Below are 22,828 nucleotides of genomic sequence, written 5' to 3'. Positions count from 1 at the left end.
AATGCGATTTTATAATGGTTAGTCCACAATTTATGAGTAGTATGAACTCTTACTAAATTACTTGATAAAAAATTAAACGATGCCCATCTACTATGAAGAGAGTTTAAATATACATTAATCCAATGTAGAATGTGTTTAGAAATTAAAAAAAAAAACAACTAAAGCTCTCTGCCTTCAGTTATAGACATTTAACCACAAAACCTCAATATTTGCGTAGGGGGGGTGTTTTAACACATAGATTTTGAGAAAATTCAAAATATGAAAAATATTGTTTTAATGCATGGTTGCATCATGCCTAACGTATGATGATGTCAAAGAGGTTTGAAACATTGTTTGTCTCCGTTTCTTTAGAAGATAACGATTTTATATGGGTTATCCCCCACTTTAGGGAGTTTTTATGAACTTTTCTAAATTAATTTTTAAAAATTAAAATGATGCCCATGTACCATGAAGAGAGTTTAATAAACATTAATAAAATGTAGAATGTTTTAGAAATTTAAAAACAACACTAAAGATCAGGCTTCAGTATATAGAGTATTTACAAAAAAACTCAACTTTCGTAGGGATAACACATAGATTTTGAGAAAATTCATAAATATGACAATACTGTTTTAATACATATGATAATGTCAAAGAAGATGTTTGGAACTTTGTTGTCTCAGTTTCTCTAGAGAATAGCGATTTTATAGTGGTTCGTCCACCAATTTAGGAGTATTATGAACTTTTACTAATTAATTGATAAAAAAATTGAAAACGCTGCCCGTGTCCTATGAAAGAGAGTTTAATATATATTAATACAAATTGAATTTGTTTAGAAATTTTAAAACGACACTAAAGATCATAGGCTTCATTATATAGAACATTTACCAAAAACTCAATATTTTCGTAGGGGTTAACAATAGATTTTGAGAAAAATTCAAAATAAAAATATTGTTTTAATGCATTGTTGCATCATGCACTAACATATGATGAAGGTCAAAGAGGATTGGAACATTTGTTGTCTCCGTTTTTTAAAAATAACGATTTTATAGTGGTTTATCCACCAATTTAGGAGTTTTATGAACATTTACTAAATTATTTCTAAAAATTAGAACTATTTCATGTACCATGAAGAGAGCTAATATACATTATACAAATGTAGAATGTGTTTAGAAATTTTAAAACAACACTAAGGTCATATGCTTCAGTATATAGAGCATTTACCAAAAAACTCAAATTTTCGTAGGGGTTAACACATAGATTTTGAGAAAAATGCAAAAATATGAAAATACTGTTTTATTTCATGGTTGCATCATGCACTAACATATGATGAATGTCAAAGATGTTTGAAACATTTGTTGTCTCCGTTTCTTTAGAAATAGAGATTTTATATTGTTCATCCACCAATTTAGTGAGTTTTTGAAGTTATACTAAATTAATTTTAAAAAATTAAAATGATGCCCGTGTACCATGAAAGAGAGTTTAAATAATAATACAAATGTAGATGTGTTTAGAAATTTTAAAACAACACTAAAGATCATAGCTTCAGTATATAGAGCATTTACCAAAAAACTCAATATTTTCGTAGGGGTTAACACATAGATTTTGAGAAAAAATCAAAAACATACAATACTACTTTAATGCATAGTTGCATCTTCACTACATATGATGAAAGTCAAAGAGGTTTGGAACCTTTGTTGTCTCTGTTTCTCGTAGATAATAGCGATTTTATATTGTTAGTCCACCAATTTAGGGAGTATTATGAACTTTACTAAATTAATTTCTACAAAATTAGAAATATTCTCCTGTACCATGAAAGAGATTTAATATACATTAATACAATGTAGAATGTGTTTAGAAATTTTTAAACAACACTAAAGATCATTTGCTTCAGCATATAAAGCATATAGATTTTGAGAAAATACAAAAATATGAAAATATTGTTTTAATGCATGGCTGCATCATGCACTAACGTATGATGAATGTCAAAGAGGTTTGAAACATTTGTTGTCTCCGTTTCTTTAGAAGATAAAGATTTTATATTGGTTCATCCACCAATTTAGGGAGTTTTATGAAGTTATTCTAAATTAATTTTTTAAAAAATTAAAATGACGCCATGTACCATGAAAAAGTTTAATAAACATTAATACAATGTAGAATGTTTTAGAAATTTAAAAACAGCACTAAAGATCATAGGCTTCAGTATATAGAGTATTTACCAAAAACTTCAAAATTTTCGTAGGGGTTAACACATAGATTTTGAGAAAATTTCATAAATATGACAAACTGTTTTAATACATATGATGAATGTCAAAGATGTTTGAACCTTTGTTGTCTCAGTTTCTCTAGAGAATAGCGATTTTATAGTGGTTTGTTCACCAATTTAGGGAGTATTATGAACTTTTACTAAATTAATTGATAAAAAAATTAAAACGCTGCACGTGTACTATGAAGAGAGTTTAATATACATTAATACAAATGTAGAATGTGTTTAGAAATTTTAAAACGACACTAAGATCATAGGCTTCATTATATAGAACGTTTACCAAAAACTCAATATTTTCGTAGGGATTAACACATAGATTTTGAGAAAAATTCAAATATGAAACTATTTTTATTGCATGGTTGCATCATGCACTAACACATGATGAATGTCAAAGAGGTTTGAAACATTTGTTGTCTCCGTTTCTTAAGAGAATAACGATTTTATAATGGTTTATCCACCAATTTAGGGAGTTTTATGAAATTTACTAAATTAATTTCTACAAATTAGCTATTCTCATGTACCATGAAAGAGAGCTTAATATACATTAATACAAATGTAGAATGTGTTTAGAAATTTTAAAACACACACTAAAGATCATATGCTTCAGTATATAGAGCATTTACCAAAAAACCAAATTTTCGTAGGGGTAAATACATAGATTTGAGAAAAATGCAAAATATGAAAATAATGTTTTATTGCATGGTTGCATCATGCACTAACATATGATGAATGTCAAAGAGGTTTGAAACATTGTTGTCTCTGTTTCTTAGAAATAGCGATTTTATATTAGTTCATCCACCATTTAGGGAGTTTTATGAAGTTTTACTAAATTAATTTTTAAAAAATTAAAATGATGTCCTGTATCATGAAAGAGAGTTTAATAAACATTAATAAAAATTTAGAATGTATTTAGAAATTTTAAAACAACACTAAAGATCATAGACTTCAGTATATAGAACATTTACCAAAAAACTCAATATTTTCGTAGGGGTTAACAATAGATTTTAAGAAAAATTCAAAATATGACAATAGTATTTTAATGCATAGTTGCATCCTGCACTAACATGATGAAATACAAAGTGGTTTGGAACCTTTGTTGTCTCTGTTTCTCTAGATAATAGCGATTTTATAATGGTCAGTTCACCAATTTATGGAGTATTATGAACTTTTACTAAATTAATTGATAAAAAATTAAAACGATTCCCTTCTACTATGAAAGAGAGATTAATATACATTAATACAAATGTAGAATGTGTTTAGAAATTTTAAAACAACACTAAAGATCATATGCTTTAGTATATAGAGCATTTACCAAAAAACTCAATATTTTCGTAGGGAGGGGTTAACACATAGAATTTGAGAAAAATTCAAAAATACGAAAATATTGTTTTAATGCATGGTTGCATCATGCACTAACGTATGATGAATGTCAAAGAGGTTTGAAATATTTGTTGTCTCCGTTTCTTTAGAAGATAAGATTTTATTGTTCACCACCAATTAGAGGGATTTTATGAAGTTATCTAAATTAATTTTTAAAAAATTAAAATGACGCCCATGTACCATGAAAGAGAGTTTAATAAACATTAATACAAATGTAGAATGTGTTTAGAAATTTAAAAACAACTAAAGATCATAGGCTTCAGTATATAGAGAATTTACCAAAAACTCAATTTTCGTAGGGGTTAACACTTAGATTTTGAGAAAATTCAAAAATACGACAATACTACTTTAATAATAGTTGCATCATACACTAACATATGATGAAGTCAAAGAGGTTTGGAACATTTGTTGTCTCTTTTTTCTAGATAATAGCGATTTTATAGTGGTTAGTTTATCAATTTAGGGAGTATTATGAACATATACTAAATTAATTTCTACAAAATTAGAAAATATTCTCAAGTACCATGAAAGAGAGCTTAATATACATTAATACAAATGTATAATGTGTTTAGAAATTTTAAAACAACACTTAAGATCATATGCTTCAGCATATAGAGCATTTACCAAAAAAACTCACAATTTTCGTAGGGGTTAACACTTAGATTTTGAGAAAAATACAAAAATATGAAAATACTGTTTTATTGCATGGTTGCATCATGCACTAACATATGATGAATGTAAAAGATGTTTGAAACATTTGTTGTCTCCGTTTCTTTAGAAAATAGCAATTTTATATTGGTTCATCCACCAATTTAGGGAGTTTTATGAAGTTATACTAAATTAATCTTTAAAAATTAAAATGAAGCCCGTGTACCATAGAAGAGAGTTTAATGAACATTAATACATTTACCAAAAAACTCATTATTTTCGTAGGGGTTAACACATAGATTTTGAGAAAAATTAAAAAATATGACATTATTATTTTAATGCATAGTTGCATCCCTGCACTAACATATGATGAAATACAAAGTGGTTTGGAACCTTTGTTGTCTCCGTTTCTATAGATAATAGCGATTTTTATAAAGGTTAGTCCATCAATTTATGGAGTATTATGAACTTTTACTAAATTAATTGAAAAAAATTAAAACGATTCCCTTCTACTATGAAAGAGATTAATATACATTAATACAAATGTAGAATGTGTTTAGAAATTTTAAAAAAAACACTAAAGATCATATGCTTCAGTATATAGAGCATTTACCAAAAAAACTCAATATTTTCGTAGGGGGGGTTACACATAGATTTTGAAAAAATTCAAAATATGAAAATACTGTTTTAATGCATGGTTGCATCATGCACTAACATTTGATGAATGTCAAAGAGGTTTGAAACATTTGTTGTCTCCGTTTCTTTATAAAATAAGATTTTATATTGGTTCATCCACCAATTTAGGGAGTTTTATGAAGTTATTCTAAATTAATTTTTAAAATTAAAATGACCCCCATGTACCATGAAAGAGAGTTTAATAAACATTAATACAAATGTAGAATGTGTTTAGAATTTAAAAAAACACACTAAAGATCATAGGCTTCAGTATATAGAGAATTTACCAAAAAACTCAAATTTTCGTAGGGGTTAACACATATATTTTGAGAAAATTCATAAATATGACAATACTGTTTAATTCATATGATGAATGTCAAGATGTTTTGAACCTTTGTTGTCTCAGTTTCTTTAAAGAATAGCGATTTATAGTGGTTCGTTCACCAATTTAGGGAGTATTATGACTTTTACTAAATTAATTGATAAAAAATTAAAACGCTGCCCGTGTACTATGAAAGAGTTTAATATACATTTCAAAATGTAGAATGTGTTTAGAAATTTAAAACGACACTAAAGATCATAGGCTTCATTATATAGAACATTTACCAAAAAAACTCAAATTTTCGTAGGGTTAACACATAGATTTTGAGAAAATTCAAATATGAAAATATGTTTTAATGCATGGTTGCATCATGCACTAACATATGATGAAGGTCAAAGAGGTTTGGAACCTTTGTTGTCTCCGTTTCTTAAGAAATAACGATTTTATAGTGGTTTATCCACCAATTTAGGGAGTTTTATGAACTTTACTAAATTAATTTCTACAAAATTAGAACTATCTCATGTACCATGAAAGAGAGGTTATATATACATTATACAAATGTAGAATGTGTTTAGAAATTTTAAAACAACACTAAAGATCATATGCTTCAGTATATAGAGCATTTACCAAAAAACACAACATTTTCGTAGGGGTTGTTAACACATAGATTTTGAGAGAAATGCAAATATGAAAATACTGTTTTATTGCATGGTTGCATCATGCACTAACATATGATGAATGTCAAAAAGGTTTGAAACATTTGTTGTCTCCGTTTCTTTAGAAAATAGCGATTTTATATTGGTTCATCCACCAATTTAGGAAGTTTTATGAACATTTACTAAATTAATTTCCACAAAATTAGAACTATTCTCATGTACCATGAAAGAGAACTTAATATACATTAATACAAATGTAGAATGTGTTTAGAAATTTTAAAACAACACTAAAGATCATATGCTTCAGCATATAGAGCATTTACCAAAAAACTCAATATTTTCGTAGGGGGGTTAACACATATATTTTGAGAAAAATTCAAAAATTTGAAAATATTGTTTTAATGCATGGTTGCATCATGCACTAACGTATGATGAATGTCAAAGAAGTTTGAAACATTTGTTGTCTCCGTTTCTTTAGAAATAAAGATTTTATATTTGTTCATCCACCAATTTAGGGAGTTTTATGAAGTTATTCTAAATAATTTTTTAAAAATTAAAATGATGCCCATGTACTATAAAAGAGAGTTTAATAAATATTAATGCAAATGTAGAATCTGTTTAGAAATTTAAAAACAACACTAAAGATCATAGGCTTAAGTATATAGAGAATTTACCAAAAAAACTCAAACTTTTCGTAGGGGTTAACACGTAGATTTTGAGAAAAATTCATAAATATGACAATACTGTTTTAATACATATGATGAATATCTAAGATGTTTGTAACCTTTGTTGTCTCAGTTTCTTTAAAGAATAGCGATTTTATAGTGGTTCGTTCACCAATTTAGGGAGTATTATGAACTTTTACTAAATTAATTGATAAAAAATTAAAACGCTGCCCGTGTACTATGAAAGAGAGTTTAATGTACATTATTACAAATGTAGAATGTGTTTAGAAATTTTAAAACGACACTAAAGATCATAGGCTTCATTATATAGAACATTTACCAAAAAAACTCAATATTTTCGTAGGGGGTTAACACATAGATTTTGAGAAAAATTCAAAAATATGAAAATATTGTTTTAATGCATGGTTGCATCATACACTAACATATGATGAAGGTCAAAGAGGTTTGGAACCTTTGTTGTCTCCGTTTCTTAAGAAAATAACGATTTTATAGTGGTTTATCCACCAATTTAGGGAGTTTTATGAACATTTACTAAATTAATTTCTACAAAATTAGAACTATTCTCATGTACCATGAAAGAGAGTTTAATATACATTAATACAAATGTAGAATGTGTTTAGAAATTTTAAAACAACACTAAATATCATATGCTTCAGTATATAGAGCATTTACCAAAAAACACAACATTTTCGTAGGGGTTAACACATAGATTTTGAGAAAAATGGAAAAATATGAAAATACTGTTTTATTGCATGGTTGCATCATGCACTAACATATGATGGATGTCAAAAAGGTTTGAAACATTTGTTGTCTCCGTTTCTTTAGAAAATAGTAATTTTATATTGGTTCATCCACCAATTTAGGGAGTTTTATGAAGTTATACTAAATTAATCTCTAAAAAAATAAAATGAAGCCCGTGTACCATAGAAGAGAGTTTAATGAACATTAATACAAATGTAGAATGTGTTTATAAATTTTAAAACAACATGAAGATCATAGGCTTCAGTATATAGAACATTTACCAAAAAACTCATTATTTTCGTACGGGTTAACACATAGATTTTGAGAAAAATTAAAAAATATGACAATATTATTTTAATGCATAGTTGCATCCTGCACTAACATATGATGAAATACAAAGTGGTTTGGAACCTTTGTTGTCTCCGTTTCTCTAGATAATAACGATTTTTATAAAGGTTAGTCCATCAATTTATGGAGTATTATGAACTTTTACTAAATTAATTGATAAAAAATTAAAACGATTCCCTTCTACTATGAAAGTGAGATTAATATACATTAATACAAATGTAGAATGTGTTTAGAAATTTTAAAACAACACTAAAGATCATATGCTTCAGTATATAGAGCATTCACCAAAAAAACTCAATATTTACGTAGGGGGGTTAACACATAAATTTTGAGAAAAATGCAAAAATATGAAAATACTGTTTTATTGCATGGTTGCATCATGCACTAACATTTGATGAATGTCAAAGAGGTTTGAAACATTTGTTGTCTCCGTTTCTTTATAAAATAAAGATTTTATATTGGTTCATCCACCAATTTAGGGAGTTTTATGAAGTTATTCTAAATTAATTTCTTAAAAATTATGACACCATGTACCATGAAAGAGAGTTTAATAAACATTAATATAAATGTAGAATGTGTTTAGAATTTTAAAAACAACACCAAAGATCATAGGCTTCAGTAAATAGAGAATTTACCAAAAAACTCAAAATTTTCGTAGGGGTTAACACGTAGATTTTGAGAAAAAATCATAAATATGACAATACTGTTTTAATACATATGATGAATATCTAAGATGTTTGTAACCTTTGTTGTCTCAGTTTCTGTAAAGAATAGCGATTTTATAGTGGTTCGTTCACCAATTTAGGGAGTATTATGAACTTTTACTAAATTAATTGATAAAAAATTAAAACGCTGCCCGTGTACTATGAAAGAGAGTTTAATGTACATTAATACAAATGTAGAATGTGTTTAGAAATTTTAAAACGACACTAAAGATCATAGGCTACATTATATAGAACATTTACCAAAAAAAACTCAATATTTTCGTAGGGGGTTAACACATAGATTTTGAGAAAAATTCAAAAATATGAAAATATTTTTTTAATGCATGGTTGCATCATACACTAACATATGATGAAGGTCAAAGAGGTTTGGAACCTTTGTTGTCTCCGTTTTTTAAGAAAATAACGATTTTATAGTGGTTTATCCACCAATTTAGGGAGTTTTATGAACATTTACTAAATTAATTTCTACAAAATTAGAACTATTCTCATGTACCATGAAAGAGAGGTTAATATACATTAATACAAATGTAGAATGTGTTTAGAAATTTTAAAACAACACTAAATATCATATGCTTCAGTATATAGAGCATTTACCAAAAAACACAACATTTTCGTAGGGGTTAACACATAGATTTTGAGAAAAATGGAAAAATATGAAAATATTGTTTTATTGCATGGTTGCATCATGCACTAACATATGATGGATGTCAAAAAGGTTTGAAACATTTGTTGTCTCCGTTTCTTTAGAAAATAGTAATTTTATATTGGTTCATCCACCAATTTAGGGAGTTTTATGAAGTTATACTAAATTAATCTCTAAAACATTAAAATGAAGCCCGTGTACCATAGAAGAGAGTTTAATGAACATTAATACAAATGTAGAATGTGTTTATAAATTTTAAAACAACATGAAGATCATAGGCTTCAGTATATAGAACATTTACCAAAAAACTCATTATTTTCGTACGGGTTAACACATAGATTTTGAGAAAAATTAAAAAATATGACAATATTATTTTAATGCATAGTTGCATCCTGCACTAACATATGATGAAATACAAAGTGGTTTGGAACCTTTGTTGTCTCCGTTTCTCTAGATAATAGCGATTTTTATAAAGGTTAGTCCATCAATTTATGGAGTATTGTGAACTTTTACTAAATTAATTGATAAAAAATTAAAACGATTCCCTTCTACTATGAAAGTGAGATTAATATACATTAATACAAATGTAGAATGTGTTTAGAAATTTTAAAACAACACTAAAGATCATATGCTTCAGTATATAGAGCATTCACCAAAAAACTCAATATTTACGTAGGGGGGTTAACACATAGATTTTGAGAAAAATGCAAAAATATGAAAATACTGTTTTATTGCATGGTTGCATCATGCACTAACATTTGATGAATGTCAAAGAGGTTTGAAACATTTGTTGTCTCCGTTTCTTTATAAAATAAAGATTTTATATTGGTTCATCCACCAATTTAGGGAGTTTTATGAAGTTATTCTAAATTAATTTCTTAAAAATTATGACCTCATGTACCATGAAAGAGAGTTTAATAAACATTAATATAAATGTGGAATGTGTTTAGAATTTTAAAAACAACACCAAAGATCATAGGCTTCAGTAAATAGAGAATTTACCAAAAAACTCAAAATTTTCGTAGGGGTTAACACGTAGATTTTGAGAAAAATTCATAAATATGACAAAACTGTTTTAATACATATGATGAATATCTAAGATGTTTGTAACCTTTGTTGTCTCAGTTTCTTTAAAGAATAGCGATTTTATAGTGGTTCGTTCACCAATTTAGGGAGTATTATGAACTTTTACTAAATTAATTGATAAAAAATTAAAACGCTGCCCGTGTACTATGAAAGAGAGTTTAATGTACATTAATACAAATGTATAATGTGTTTAGAAATTTTAAAACGACACTAAAGATCATAGGCTTCATTATATAGAACATTTACCAAAAAAAACTCAATATTTTCGTAGGGGGTTAACACATAGATTTTGAGAAAAATTCAAAAATATGAAAATATTTTTGTAATGCATGGTTGCATCATACACTAACATATGATGAAGGTCAAAGAGGTTTGGAACCTTTGTTGTCTCCGTTTCTTAAGAAAATAACGATTTTATAGTGGTTTATCCACCAATTTAGGGAGTTTTATGAACATTTACTAAATTAATTTCTACAAAATTAGAACTATTCTCATGTACCATGAAAGAGAGGTTAATATACATTAATACAAATGTAGAATGTGTTTAAAAATTTTAAAACAACACTAAATATCATATGCTTCAGTATATAGAGCATTTACCAAAAACACAACATTTTCGTAGGGGTTAACACATAGATTTTGAGAAAAATGCAAAAATATGAAAATACTGTTTTATTGCATGGTTGCATCATGCACTAACATATGATGGATGTCAAAAAGGTTTGAAACATTTGTTGTCTCCGTTTCTTTAGAAAATAGTAATTTTATATTGGTTCATCCACCAATTTAGGGAGTTTTATGAAGTTATACTAAATTAATCTCTAAAAAATTAAAATGAAGCCCGTGTACCATAGAAGAGAGTTTAATGAACATTAATACAAATGTAGAATGTGTTTATAAATTTTAAAACAACATGAAGATCATAGGCTTCAGTATATAGAACATTTACCAAAAAACTCATTATTTTCGTAGGGGTTAACACATAGATTTTGAGAAAAATTAAAAAATATGACAATATTATTTTAATGCATAGTTGCATCCTGCACTAACATATGATGAAATACAAAGTGGTTTGGAACCTTTGTTGTCTCCGTTTCTCTAGATAATAGCGATTTTTATAAAGGTTAGTCAATCAATTTATGGAGTATTATGAACTTTTACTAAATTAATTGATAAAAAATTAAAACGATTCCCTTCTACTATGAAAGTGAGATTAATATACATTAATACAAATGTAGAATGTGTTTAGAAATTTTAAAACAACACTAAAGATCATATGCTTCAGTATATAGAGCATTCACCAAAAAACTCAATATTTACGTAGGGGGGTTAACACATAGATTTTGAGAAAAATGCAAAAATATGAAAATACTGTTTTATTGCATGGTTGCATCATGCACTAACATTTGATGAATGTCAAAGAGGTTTGAAACATTTGTTGTCTCCGTTTCTTTATAAAATAAAGATTTTATATTGGTTCATCCACCAATTTAGGGAGTTTTATGAAGTTATTCTAAATTAATTTCTTAAAAATTATGACCCCATGTACCATGAAAGAGAGTTTAATAAACATTAATATAAATGTGGAATGTGTTTAGAATTTTAAAAACAACACCAAAGATCATAGGCTTCAGTAAATAGAGAATTTACCAAAAAACTCAAAATTTTCGTAGGGGTTAACACGTAGATTTTGAGAAAAATTCATAAATATGACAATACTGTTTTAATACATATGATGAATATCTAAGATGTTTGTAACCTTTGTTGTCTCAGTTTTTTTAAAGAATAGCGATTTTATAGTGGTTCGTTCACCAATTTAGGGAGTATTATGAACTTTTACTAAATTAATTGATAAAAAATTAAAACGCTGCCCGTGTACTATGAAAGAGAGTTTAATGTACATTAATACAAATGTGGAATGTGTTTAGAAATTTTAAAACGACACTAACGATCATAGGCTTCATTATATAGAACATTTACCAAAAAAAAAACTCAATATTTTCGTAGGGGGTTAACACATAGATTTTGAGAAAAATTCAAAAATATGAAAATATTGTTTTAATGCATGGTTGCATCATACACTAACATATGATGAAGGTCAAAGAGGTTTGGAACCTTTGTTGTCTCCGTTTCTTAAGAAAATAACGATTTTATAGTGGTTTATCCACCAATTTAGGGAGTTTTATGAACATTTACTAAATTAATTTCTACAAAATTAGAACTATTCTCATGTACCATGAAAGAGAGGTTAATATACATTAATACAAATGTAGAATGTGTTTAGAAATTTTAAAACAACACTAAATATCATATGCTTCAGTATATAGAGCATTTACCAAAAAACACAACATTTTCGTAGGGGTTAACACATAGATTTTGAGAAAAATGGAAAAATATGAAAATACTGTTTTATTGCATGGTTGCATCATGCACTAACATATGATGGATGTGAAAAAGGTTTGAAACATTTTTTGTCTCCGTTTCTTTAGAAAATAGCGATTTTATATTGGTTCATCCACCAATTTAGGGAGTTTTATGAACATTTACTAAATTAATTTCGACAAAATTAGAACTATTCTCATGTACCATAGAAGAGAGTTTAATGAACATTAATACAAATGTAGAATGTGTTTAGAAATTTTAAAACAACATGAAGATCATAGGCTTCAGTATATAGAACATTTACCAAAAAACTCATTATTTTCGTAGGGGTTAACACATAGATTTTGAGAAAAATTAAAAAATATGACAATATTATTTTAATGCATAGTTGCATCATGCACTAACATATGATGAAATACAAAGTTGTTTGGAACCTTGGTTGTCTCCGTTTCTCTAGATTATAGCGATTTTTATAAAGGTTAGTCCATCAATTTATGGAGTATTATGAACTTTTACTAAATTAATTGATAAAAAATTAAAACGATTCCCTTCTACTATGAAAGTGAGATTAATATACATTAATACAAATGTAGAATGTGTTTAGAAATTTTAAAACAACACTAAAGATCATATGCTTCAATATATAGAGCATTCACCAAAAAACTCAATATTTACATAGGGTGGTTAACACATAGATTTTGAGAAAAATGCAAAAATATGAAAATACTGTTTTATTGCATGGTTGCATCATGCACTAACATTTGATGAATGTCAAAGAGGTTTGAAACATTTGTTGTCTCCGTTTCTTTATAAAATAAAGATTTTATATTGGTTCATCCACCAATTTAGGGAGTTTTATGAAGTTATTCTAAATTAATTTCTTTAAAATTATGACCCCATGTACCATGAAAGAGAGTTTAATAAACATTAATATAAATGTAGAATGTGTTTAGAATTTTAAAAACAACACCAAAGATCATAGGCTTCAGTATATAGAGAATTTACCAAAAAACTCAAAATTTTCGTAGGGGTTAACACGTAGATTTTGAGAAAAATTCATAAATATGACAATATTGTTTTAATACATATGATGAATATCTAAGATGTTTGTAACCTTTGTTGTCTCAGTTTCTTTAAAGAATAGCGATTTTATAGTGGTTCGTTCACCAATTTAGGGAGTATTATGAACTTTTACTAAATTAATTGATAAAAAATTAAAACGCTGCCCGTGTACTATGAAAGAGAGTTTAATGTACATTAATACAAATGTGGAATGTGTTTAGAAATTTTAAAACGACACTAAAGATCATAGGCTTCATTATATAGAACATTTACCAAAAAAACTCAATATTTTCGTAGGGGGTTAACACATAGATTTTGAGAAAAATTCAAAAATATGAAAATATTGTTTTAATGCATGGTTGCATCATACACTAACATATGATGAAGGTCAAAGAGGTTTGAAACCTTTGTTGTCTCCGTTTCTTAAGAAAATAATGATTTTATAGTGGTTTATCCACCAATTTAGGGAGTTTTATGAACATTTACTAAATTAATTTCTACAAAATTAGAACTATTCTCATGTACCATGAAAGAGAGCTTAATATACATTAATACAAATGTAGAATGTGTTTAGAAATTTTAAAACAACACTAAATATCATATGCTTCAGTATATAGAGCCTTTACCAAAAAACACAACATTTTCGTAGGGGTTAACACATAGATTTTGAGAAAAATGCAAAAATATGAAAATACTGTTTTATTGCATGGTTGCATCATGCACTAACATATGATGAATGTCAAAAAGGTTTGAAACATTTGTTGTCTCCGTTTCTTTAGGAAATAGCGATTTTATATTGGTTCATCCACCAATTTAGGAAGTTTTATGAACATTTACTAAATTAATTTCTACAAAATTAGAACTATTCTCATGTACCATGAAAGAGAACTTAATATACATTAATACAAATGTAGAATGTGTTTAGAAATTTTAAAACAACACTTAAGATCATATGCTTCAGCATATAGAGCATTTACCAAAAAAACTCAATATTTTCGTAGGGAAGGGTTAACACATATATTTTGAGAAAAATTCAAAAATTTGAAAATATGAAAATACAAAGTGGTTTGAAACCTTTGTTGTCTCCGTTTCTCTAGATAATAGCGATTTTATAATGGTTAGTCCACCAATTTGTGGAGTATTATGAACTTTTACTAAATTAATTGATAAAAAATTAAAACGATTCCCTTCTACTATGAAAGAGAGATTAATAAACATTAATACAAATGTAGAATGTGTTTAGAAATTTTAAAACAACACTGAAGATCATAGGATTCAGTATATAGAGCATTCAAAAAAACTCAATATTTTCGTAGGGGTTAACACATAGATTCTGAGAAAAATTCATAAATATGACAATACTGTTTTGATGCATGGTTGCACATGCACTAACATATGATGAAGGTTAAAAAAGTTTGGAAGCTTTGTTGTCTCCGTTTCTCTAGAGAATAGCGATTTTATAGTGGTTCATCCACCGATTTAGGGAGTTTTATGATGTTATACTAAATTAATTGATAAAAAATTAAAACGATTTCCATGTACCATGAAAGAGAGTTTAATATACATTAATAAAAATGTAAAATGTATTTAGAAATTTTAAAACAACACCAAAGATCATAGGCTTTAGTATATATAACATTTACCAAAAAAACTTAATATTTTCGTAGGGGTTAGTTAACACATAGATTTTGAAAAAAATTCAAAAATATGACAATACTACTTTAATGCATAGTTTCATCATACAATAACATATGATGAAACTCAAAGAGGTTTGGAACCTTTGTTGTCTCTGTTTCTTTAGATTATTGCATTTTTGTAGTGGTTAGCCCACCAATTTAGAGAGTATTATGAACTCTTACTAAATTAATTGATGAAAAATTAAAACGATGCTCATGTACTATGAAAGAGAGTTTAATATGAATTAATACAAATATAGAATGTGTTTAGAAATTTTAAAACAACAGTAAAGATCAAAGGCTTCAAGAACATTTACCAAAAAACTCAATATTTTCGTAAGGGTTAACACATAGATTTAGAGAAAAAATCAAAAATATGACAATACTATTTTAATGCATGGTTGCATCATGCACTAACATATGATGAAGGTCAAAGAGGTTTGAAACCTTTGTTGTCTCCGTTTCTTTAGAAAATAGCGATTTTATAGTGGTTCATTCACCAATTTAGGGAGTTATATGAACATTTACTAAATTAATTGATAAAAAATGAAAATGACGTCCATGTACCATGGATGAGAGTTTAATATACATTATTAAAAATGAATAATGTGTTTAAATTTTTTAAAACAGCACTAAAGATCATAGGCTTAGTGTATAAAACATTTACCAAAAAAACTCAATATTTTCGTAGGGGTTACACATAAATTTTGAAAAAAAATCAAAAATATGACAATGATGTTTTAATGCATGGTTGCATTATGCACTAACATACGATGAAGGTCAAAGAAGTTTGGAACATTTGTTGTCTCCGTTTCTTTAGAAAATAGCGAATTTATAGTGGTTTATCTATCAATTTAGGGAGTTTTATGAAGTTATACTAAATTAATTTCTAAAAAATTAAAATGATGCCCATGTGCCATGAAATAGAGTTTAATATACAGTAACAAAAATGTAGAATGTGTTTAAAAATTTTAAAACAACATTAAAGATCATAGGCTTCAATGTATAGATCATTTACCGAAAAACTCAATATTTTCGTAGGGGTTTACTCATAGATTTTGAAAAAAATTCAAAAATATGACAATACTGTTTTAATGCATGGTTCTATCATGCACTAACATATGATGAATGTCAAAGAGGTTTGAAATATTTGTTGTCTCCGTTTCTTTATAAAATAGCGATTTTATATTGGTTCATCCACCAATTTAGGGAGTTTTATGAAGTTATACTAAATTAATTGATAAAAAAATTAAAACGGTGTCCGTGTACTATGAAAAAGAGTTTAATATACATTAATACAAATGTAGAATGTGTTTTGATATTTTAAAACGACACTAAAGATTATAGGCTTCATTATATAGAACATTTACCAAATAACTCAATATTTTCGTAAGGGGGTTAATACATAGATTTTGAGAAAAATTCAAAAATATGAAAATACTGTTTTATTGCATAGTTGCATCCTGCACTAGCATATGATGAAATACAAAGTGGTTTGGAACCTTTGTTGTCTCCGTTTCTCTAGATAATAGCGATTTTATAATGGTCAGTCCACCAATTTATGGAGTATTATGAACTTTACTAAATTAATTGATAAAAATTCAAAACGATTCCCTTCTACTATGAAAGAGAGATTAATATACATTAATACAAATGTAGAATGTGTTTAGAAATTTTAAAACAACACTAAAGATCATATGCTTCAGTATATAGAGCATTTACCAAAAAACAAAATATTTTCGTAGGGGCGGTTAACACATAGATTTTGAGAAAAATTCAAAAATATGAAAATATTGTTTTAATGCAAGGTTGCATCATGCACTAACGTATGATGAATGTCAAAGAGGTTTGAAACATTTGTTGTCTCTGTTTCTTTAGAAGATAAAGATTTTATATTGGTTCATCCACCAATTTAGGAAGTTTTATGAAGTTATTCTAAATTAATTTTTTAAAAATTAAAATGACGCTCGTGTACCATGAAAGAGAGTTTAATAAACATTAATACAAATGTAGAATGTGTTTAGAAATTTAAAAACAGCACTAAAGATCATAGGCTTTAGTATATAGAACATTTACCAAAAAACTCAATATTTTCGTAGGGTTAACACATAGATTTTGAGAAAAATTCAAAAATATGACAATATTGTTTTAATGCATGGTTGCATCATGCACTAACATATGATGAAGGTCAAAGAGGTTTGGAATCTTTGTTGTCTCCGTTTCTTTAGAAAATAGCGATTTTATAGTGGTTCATCCACCAATTTTTGGAGTTTTATGAAGCTATACTAAATTAATTTCTAAAAAAATAAAATGATGCCCATGTACCACGAAAGAGAGTTTAATAAACATTAATACAAATGTAGAATGAGTTTAGAAATTTTAAAACAAGACTGAAGATCATAGGATTCAGTATATAGAGCATTTACCAAAAAACTCAATATTTTCGTAGGGGTTAACACATAGATTCTGAGAAAAATTCATAAATATGACAATACTGTTTTGATGCATGGTTGCACATGCACTAACATATGTTGAAGGTTAAAAAAGTTTGGAAGCTTTGTCGTCTCCGTTTCTCTAGAGAATATCGATTTTATAGTGGTTCATCCACCGATTTAGGGAGTTTTATGATGTTATACTAAATTAATTGATAAAAAATTAAAACGATTCCCATGTACCATGAAAGAGAGTTTAATATACATTAATAAAAATGTAAAATGTATTTAGAAATTTTAAAACAACACCAAAGATCATAGGCTTCAGTATATAGAACATTTACCAAAAAATTCAATGTTTTCGTAGGGGTTAGTTAACACATAGATTTTGAGAAAAATTCAAAAATATGACAATACTATTTTAATGCATAGTTGCTTCATACAATAATATATGATGAAAGTCAAAGAGGTTTGGAACCTTTGTTATCTCTGTTTCTTTAGATTATTGCAATTTTGTAGTGGTTAGTCCACCAATGTAGAGAGTATTATGAACTCTTACTAAATTAATTGATGAAAAATTAAAAAGATGCCCATGTACTATGAAAGAGAGTTTAATATGAATTAATACAAATATAGAATGTGTTTAGAAATTTTAAAACAACACTAAAGTTCAAAGGCTTCAAGAACATTTACCAAAAAACTCAATATTTTTGTAAGGGTTAACACATAAATTTAGAGAAAAAAATCAAAAATATGATAATGCTATTTTAATGCATGGTTGCATCATGCACTAACATATGATGAATGTCAAAGAGGTTTGAAACCTTTGTTGTCTCCGTTTCTTTAGAAAATAGTGATTTTATAGTGGTTCATTCACCAATTTAGGGATTTTTATGAACATTTACTAAATTAATTGATAAAAAATGAAAATGATGTCCATGTACCATGAATAAGAGTTTAATATACATTATTAAAAATGAAGAATGTGTTTAAATTTTTTAAAACAGCACTAAAGATCATAGGCTTAGTGTATAGAATATTTACCAAAAAACTCAATATTTTCGTAGGGGTTACACATAAATTTTGAGAAAAATTCAAAAATATAACAATGATGTTTTAATGTATGGTTTCAATATGCACTAACATATGATGAAGGTCAAAGAAGTTTGGAACCTTTGTTGTCTCCGTTTCTTTAGAAAATAGCGATTTTATAGTGGTTTATCCATCAATTTAGGGAGTTTTATGAAGTTATACTAAATTAATTTCTAAAAAAATAAAATGATGCCCATGTGCCATGAAATAGAGTTTAATATACAGTAATAAAAATGTAGAATGTGTTTAGAAATTTTAAAACAACACTAAAAGTCATAGGCTTCAATGTATAGATCATTTACCGAAAAACTCAATATTTTCGTAGGGGTTAACTCATAGATTTTGAGAAAAAATCAAAAATATGACAATACTGTTTTAATGCATGGTTCCATCATACACTAACATATGATGAAGGTCAAAGAGGTTTGTAACCTTTGTTTTCTTCGTTTCTTTAGAAAATATCGATTTTATAGTGATTAATCTACCAATTTAGGGAGTATTATGAAAGTTTACTAAATTAATTGATAAAAAATTAAAACGATGTCCGTGAGTTTAATATACATTAATACAAATGTAGAATGTGTTTAGAAATTTTAAAACGACACTAAAGATTATAGGCTTCAGTATATAGAACATTTACCAAAAAAACTTAATATTTTTGTAGGGGCTAACACATAGATTTTGAGAAAAATTCAAAAATATGACAATATTGTTTTAATGCATGGTTGCATCATGTACTAACATATGATGAATGTCAAAGAGGTTTGGAACCTTTGTTGTCTCTGTTTCTGTAGAAAATAACGATTTTATAGTGATTTATCCACCAATTTAGGGAGTTTTATGAAGTTATACCTAATTAATTTCTAAAAAAATAAAAAGATGTCCATGTACCTTGAAATAGAGTTTAATATACATTAATACAAATGTAGAATGTGTTTAGAAATTTTAAAACAACACTAAATATCATAGGCTTCAATGTATAGATCATTTACAGAAAAACTCAATATATTTGTAGGGGTTACCATATAGATTTTAAGAAAAATTCAAAAAGATGACAATACTGTTTTTATTTTTATGCATAGGCATCATGCACTAACATATAATGAATGTCAAAGAAGTCTGGAACTTTTGTTGTCTCAGTTTCTCTATAAAATAGCGATTTTATAGTTGGTTAGTCCACCAATGTATTACGAACTTTTACTAAATTAATTGATAAAAAATTAATGGGACTTTATAAGAACAGTTTTTTTTGTTTTTTTTTTTCCGCAGAGGTAAAAGCTTATCTTGAGGAAAGAAACTTTCGGGTTAATTTTGCGCCAAAAAAAATGTTTCCTTCGCTTGCGTTATCGACGGCACCAATGGCCTTTACGATTATCTCTGCAACGAGACGGTCCCAAGTCACGCAACTTAAGGCAAAGAAAACCAAACCGGAGAAGAAGCGGGCACCAACGACGTCGACGAGCGGTTTCTCTGGCAGAACATCGAAGGAGCTGACGTGGCAATGCATAGAAGGCTGCGGAGCTTGCTGTAAGCTTGCGAAGGACTTCGCTTTCGCCACGCCTGACGAAATCTTTGACGACCCTGATGATGTTGAGGTCTGTTTTGTATTGTCACCCACCACTTGTTCGACGAAATTCCTCTGTTAACTGCTTTTGAAAGTTGAGATGTTATTGCTTTTAATATATTATAGCTGTATCGAAGCATGATTGGTGATGATGGATGGTGCATAAACTACGACAAAGCTACACGCAAATGCTCCATTTATGCTGGTAAATTTTGTTAGCAAATTCTCTCTGATTATATCTGATCTGAAGACTGAGACAATGATGAACGTTTCGTGAGTTCAGATCGTCCATATTTCTGCCGGGTTGAGCCAGAGGTTTTCAAGACTCTCTACGGGATCGAAGAGAAGAAATTCAACAAGGAAGCTTGCAGGTATCATCTCAATCTTCCTCTTTGGTTGGTCTTTATCGTTATCCCTTGCAAGAATATATTATTAGTATATTTGAATCTTATTTATTAGAATCTTTTAGGTTCAGCTGTACAAACTTGCTAAGATAAATGTGAGAAGAAACTGATTATTGTCTTTTAACGTTTCAGCTGCTGCATTGATACCATTAAGACGATACATGGCTCAGATTCCAAAGAACTAGAAAATTTCAACCGTGCAATCAGAAGTAGTCCAAACTCGAGTTAACAGCGTGATTAACTCCAAAGTAGGTTCCAATTCACTTATTTTCCTGGTAGTATACATACATTAATGTTCCCTCTGTGCAATTGTGGAAAGCAATGAGTACAATAATAGCCTTATAGTATTAGAAAGTTTCTGGATTATTTGACGTACTTCTAAATATTGGGGAAGAAAACCATATACCAAAAATTACTGTCATTCCTCTTCCGTAATATAATCTGCAAAATTCATGAAACACAAAAATCTCTGTCAAAAAAAAAAAACGGCTCAAGGCCATGTCATAGCACAGGTTCAAGTCCAAGTTCATCTTCAGGTTCATCATTTTCCTCAAACAGCTTCATAAACCTGGCTTGATCTCGCTGCAGCTTCATCCTCTTTGAGTGCCTAAACATGAATACCCCTCCAACCACAACAAGAGTTGCACACAAGACCCCTGCCACAATCGCTATTGCAACTTTTGATCCATTATCTCCTTCCTCTTTTGAACTTGAACCCGTCGTTGCTCCAGCAGATACTACACACAGAACACACAGATTATTGCATTACAATTCATATCTGTTACTTCTGTTCATCATCATTTTCGTTTATTTTGACAGGAAAGAGATAAATCAAAGGTTATTACTCACCGGAGTCAAGCTTGGCACAACCGTGGCAGACAAAAGTAGCATTGATCTCTTTTTCCTTAAAATGCATATAGATTTGGCTAGCTGAGAAATCAGAAGGACAAAGCTCCCATTCATCAAACTCTTTGTCTGATATCAGACTGCCTTGCTCATAGATTCCACATCGCTTACATTTTTCGCCACTGATCTCAGTCATAGGCTGTGTAATAAGCAACATATAGAGAAGAAACATCTAAATTGTTACAATCTTTGACTCTTGTTGATAGATGTTAGTAACATAAACATATGTAAAAGCGAAATGGGACGAGCCTGCCATGATTCTTGACCGCGAAAAGTGTACAAGATTTCGGATTTGGTAACGTCGGGAAGAACAGTCTTGTTCTCTCCTTTGCATTGAAAGTAGACCGTGTGTTTGAGTTTGAACCAGTCATGCTTCGTGAATATCTCAATGGAGTTCAGTGTGATAGATTGTGCTCTAACAGATCCTGCAATTTCGAAGATAGAAACCCATTTCTATAATAATATATGTTGGTGGCTAATGCACAAAGGAGACATACTCCAAATCTTTGATATCCTCGTGCAAAACTCTCTCCCACACAAATCGTTCTATGGAAAACAGAACATGAAGACATGGGTACAAATTTGGTAAAGGCAACAAGCTGTTTTGTTCCCTGGGAAAATTGTTGTGTACGTTACCTGGAATCAACGTATTTGAGAGGAACCAGAAAAGAAGATTTCTCCAGATCAACATATTCGTAATAGTCATTTTTATTTGCTTTTGTTGATTTGTTTTCGTTCAAAGCTCTCTTTTATTTTTTTACCAAGGAAACAGAGGATGAAGAAGAAAGCTTCAGAGGAAAAGGAGGGAGAGAGATCCACAACGACACGTGCGTGTCACGCATACATCTTCTTTCTCCATCTTCAATTGCATATTCAATACACAACAATTTGTAACGTTCGAATAGAATATCGACAGTGACAAAATGAATAATTCAGTCAAAACAACTCATAAAGACCTTATTATTATTCTTAGGTTCGTTAAGAGTTATAACATTTTTTCGAAGTTATTTAGTTAAATTTTTGAAACTTTCTTTCAGTAATAAATCGAACAAAATCAGTTTACATATGTTCTGTATGGCCGTTTTCTTTTCAACAAATTACGAAAATTAAAAACCGAAAACGAACAGATGAGACACTCTGTCAAAGCTTGTCATA

The 22,828-nt window shown here is 28.5% G+C and overlaps 2 protein-coding genes across 2 annotated transcripts; one reads left to right on the top strand and one right to left on the bottom strand.

Annotated features, from left to right (window-relative positions):
* Positions 1-20,054: 20,054 nt before the first annotated feature.
* On the top strand, positions 20,055-21,895 carry BNACNNG03340D. Its single transcript, XM_013849717.3, has 5 exons — positions 20,055-20,394; positions 20,490-20,568; positions 20,647-20,734; positions 20,900-21,015; positions 21,587-21,895. Exons 1-4 carry the CDS (start codon positions 20,125-20,127, stop codon positions 20,994-20,996), a joined length of 534 nt encoding a protein of 177 aa, XP_013705171.1. The 5' UTR covers positions 20,055-20,124; the 3' UTR covers positions 20,997-21,015; positions 21,587-21,895.
* On the bottom strand, positions 21,215-22,777 carry LOC106409032. Its single transcript, XM_022712013.2, has 4 exons — positions 22,310-22,777; positions 21,923-22,098; positions 21,617-21,812; positions 21,215-21,504 (listed from the first exon to the last, which is right to left on the bottom strand). The coding sequence occupies exons 1-4, from the start codon at positions 22,377-22,379 to the stop codon at positions 21,269-21,271; spliced, it is 678 nt and encodes a 225-aa protein (XP_022567734.1). The 5' UTR covers positions 22,380-22,777; the 3' UTR covers positions 21,215-21,268.
* Positions 22,778-22,828: the final 51 nt, after the last annotated feature.

The sequence above is a fragment of the Brassica napus genome, chromosome C9 (assembly GCF_020379485.1).
Source record: "Brassica napus cultivar Da-Ae chromosome C9, Da-Ae, whole genome shotgun sequence".
NCBI classification, from domain to species: Eukaryota; Viridiplantae; Streptophyta; class Magnoliopsida; order Brassicales; family Brassicaceae; genus Brassica; species Brassica napus.
The sequence above is the reverse complement of the archived record's forward strand: the minus strand, read 5'-3'. Positions and strand labels throughout refer to the sequence as shown.

Excerpts from the sequence above, each read along its gene's own strand:
- LOC106409032 (XM_022712013.2), bottom strand. The coding sequence starts at position 22,379 with ATGACTATTACGAATATGTTGATCTGGAGAAATCTTCTTTTCTGGTTC. Across the intron at positions 21,813-21,922 it reads GCGGTCAAGAATCATGGCAG|CCTATGACTGAGATCAGTGG; the intron begins GCTCGTCCCATT and ends CTTATTACACAG. Across the intron at positions 21,505-21,616 it reads TTGTGCCAAGCTTGACTCCG|TATCTGCTGGAGCAACGACG; the intron begins GTGAGTAATAAC and ends TTCTGTGTGTAG.
- BNACNNG03340D (XM_013849717.3), top strand. The coding sequence starts at position 20,125 with ATGTTTCCTTCGCTTGCGTTATCGACGGCACCAATGGCCTTTACGATT. Across the intron at positions 20,395-20,489 it reads ACGACCCTGATGATGTTGAG|CTGTATCGAAGCATGATTGG; the intron begins GTCTGTTTTGTA and ends AATATATTATAG. Across the intron at positions 20,569-20,646 it reads CAAATGCTCCATTTATGCTG|ATCGTCCATATTTCTGCCGG; the intron begins GTAAATTTTGTT and ends TCGTGAGTTCAG.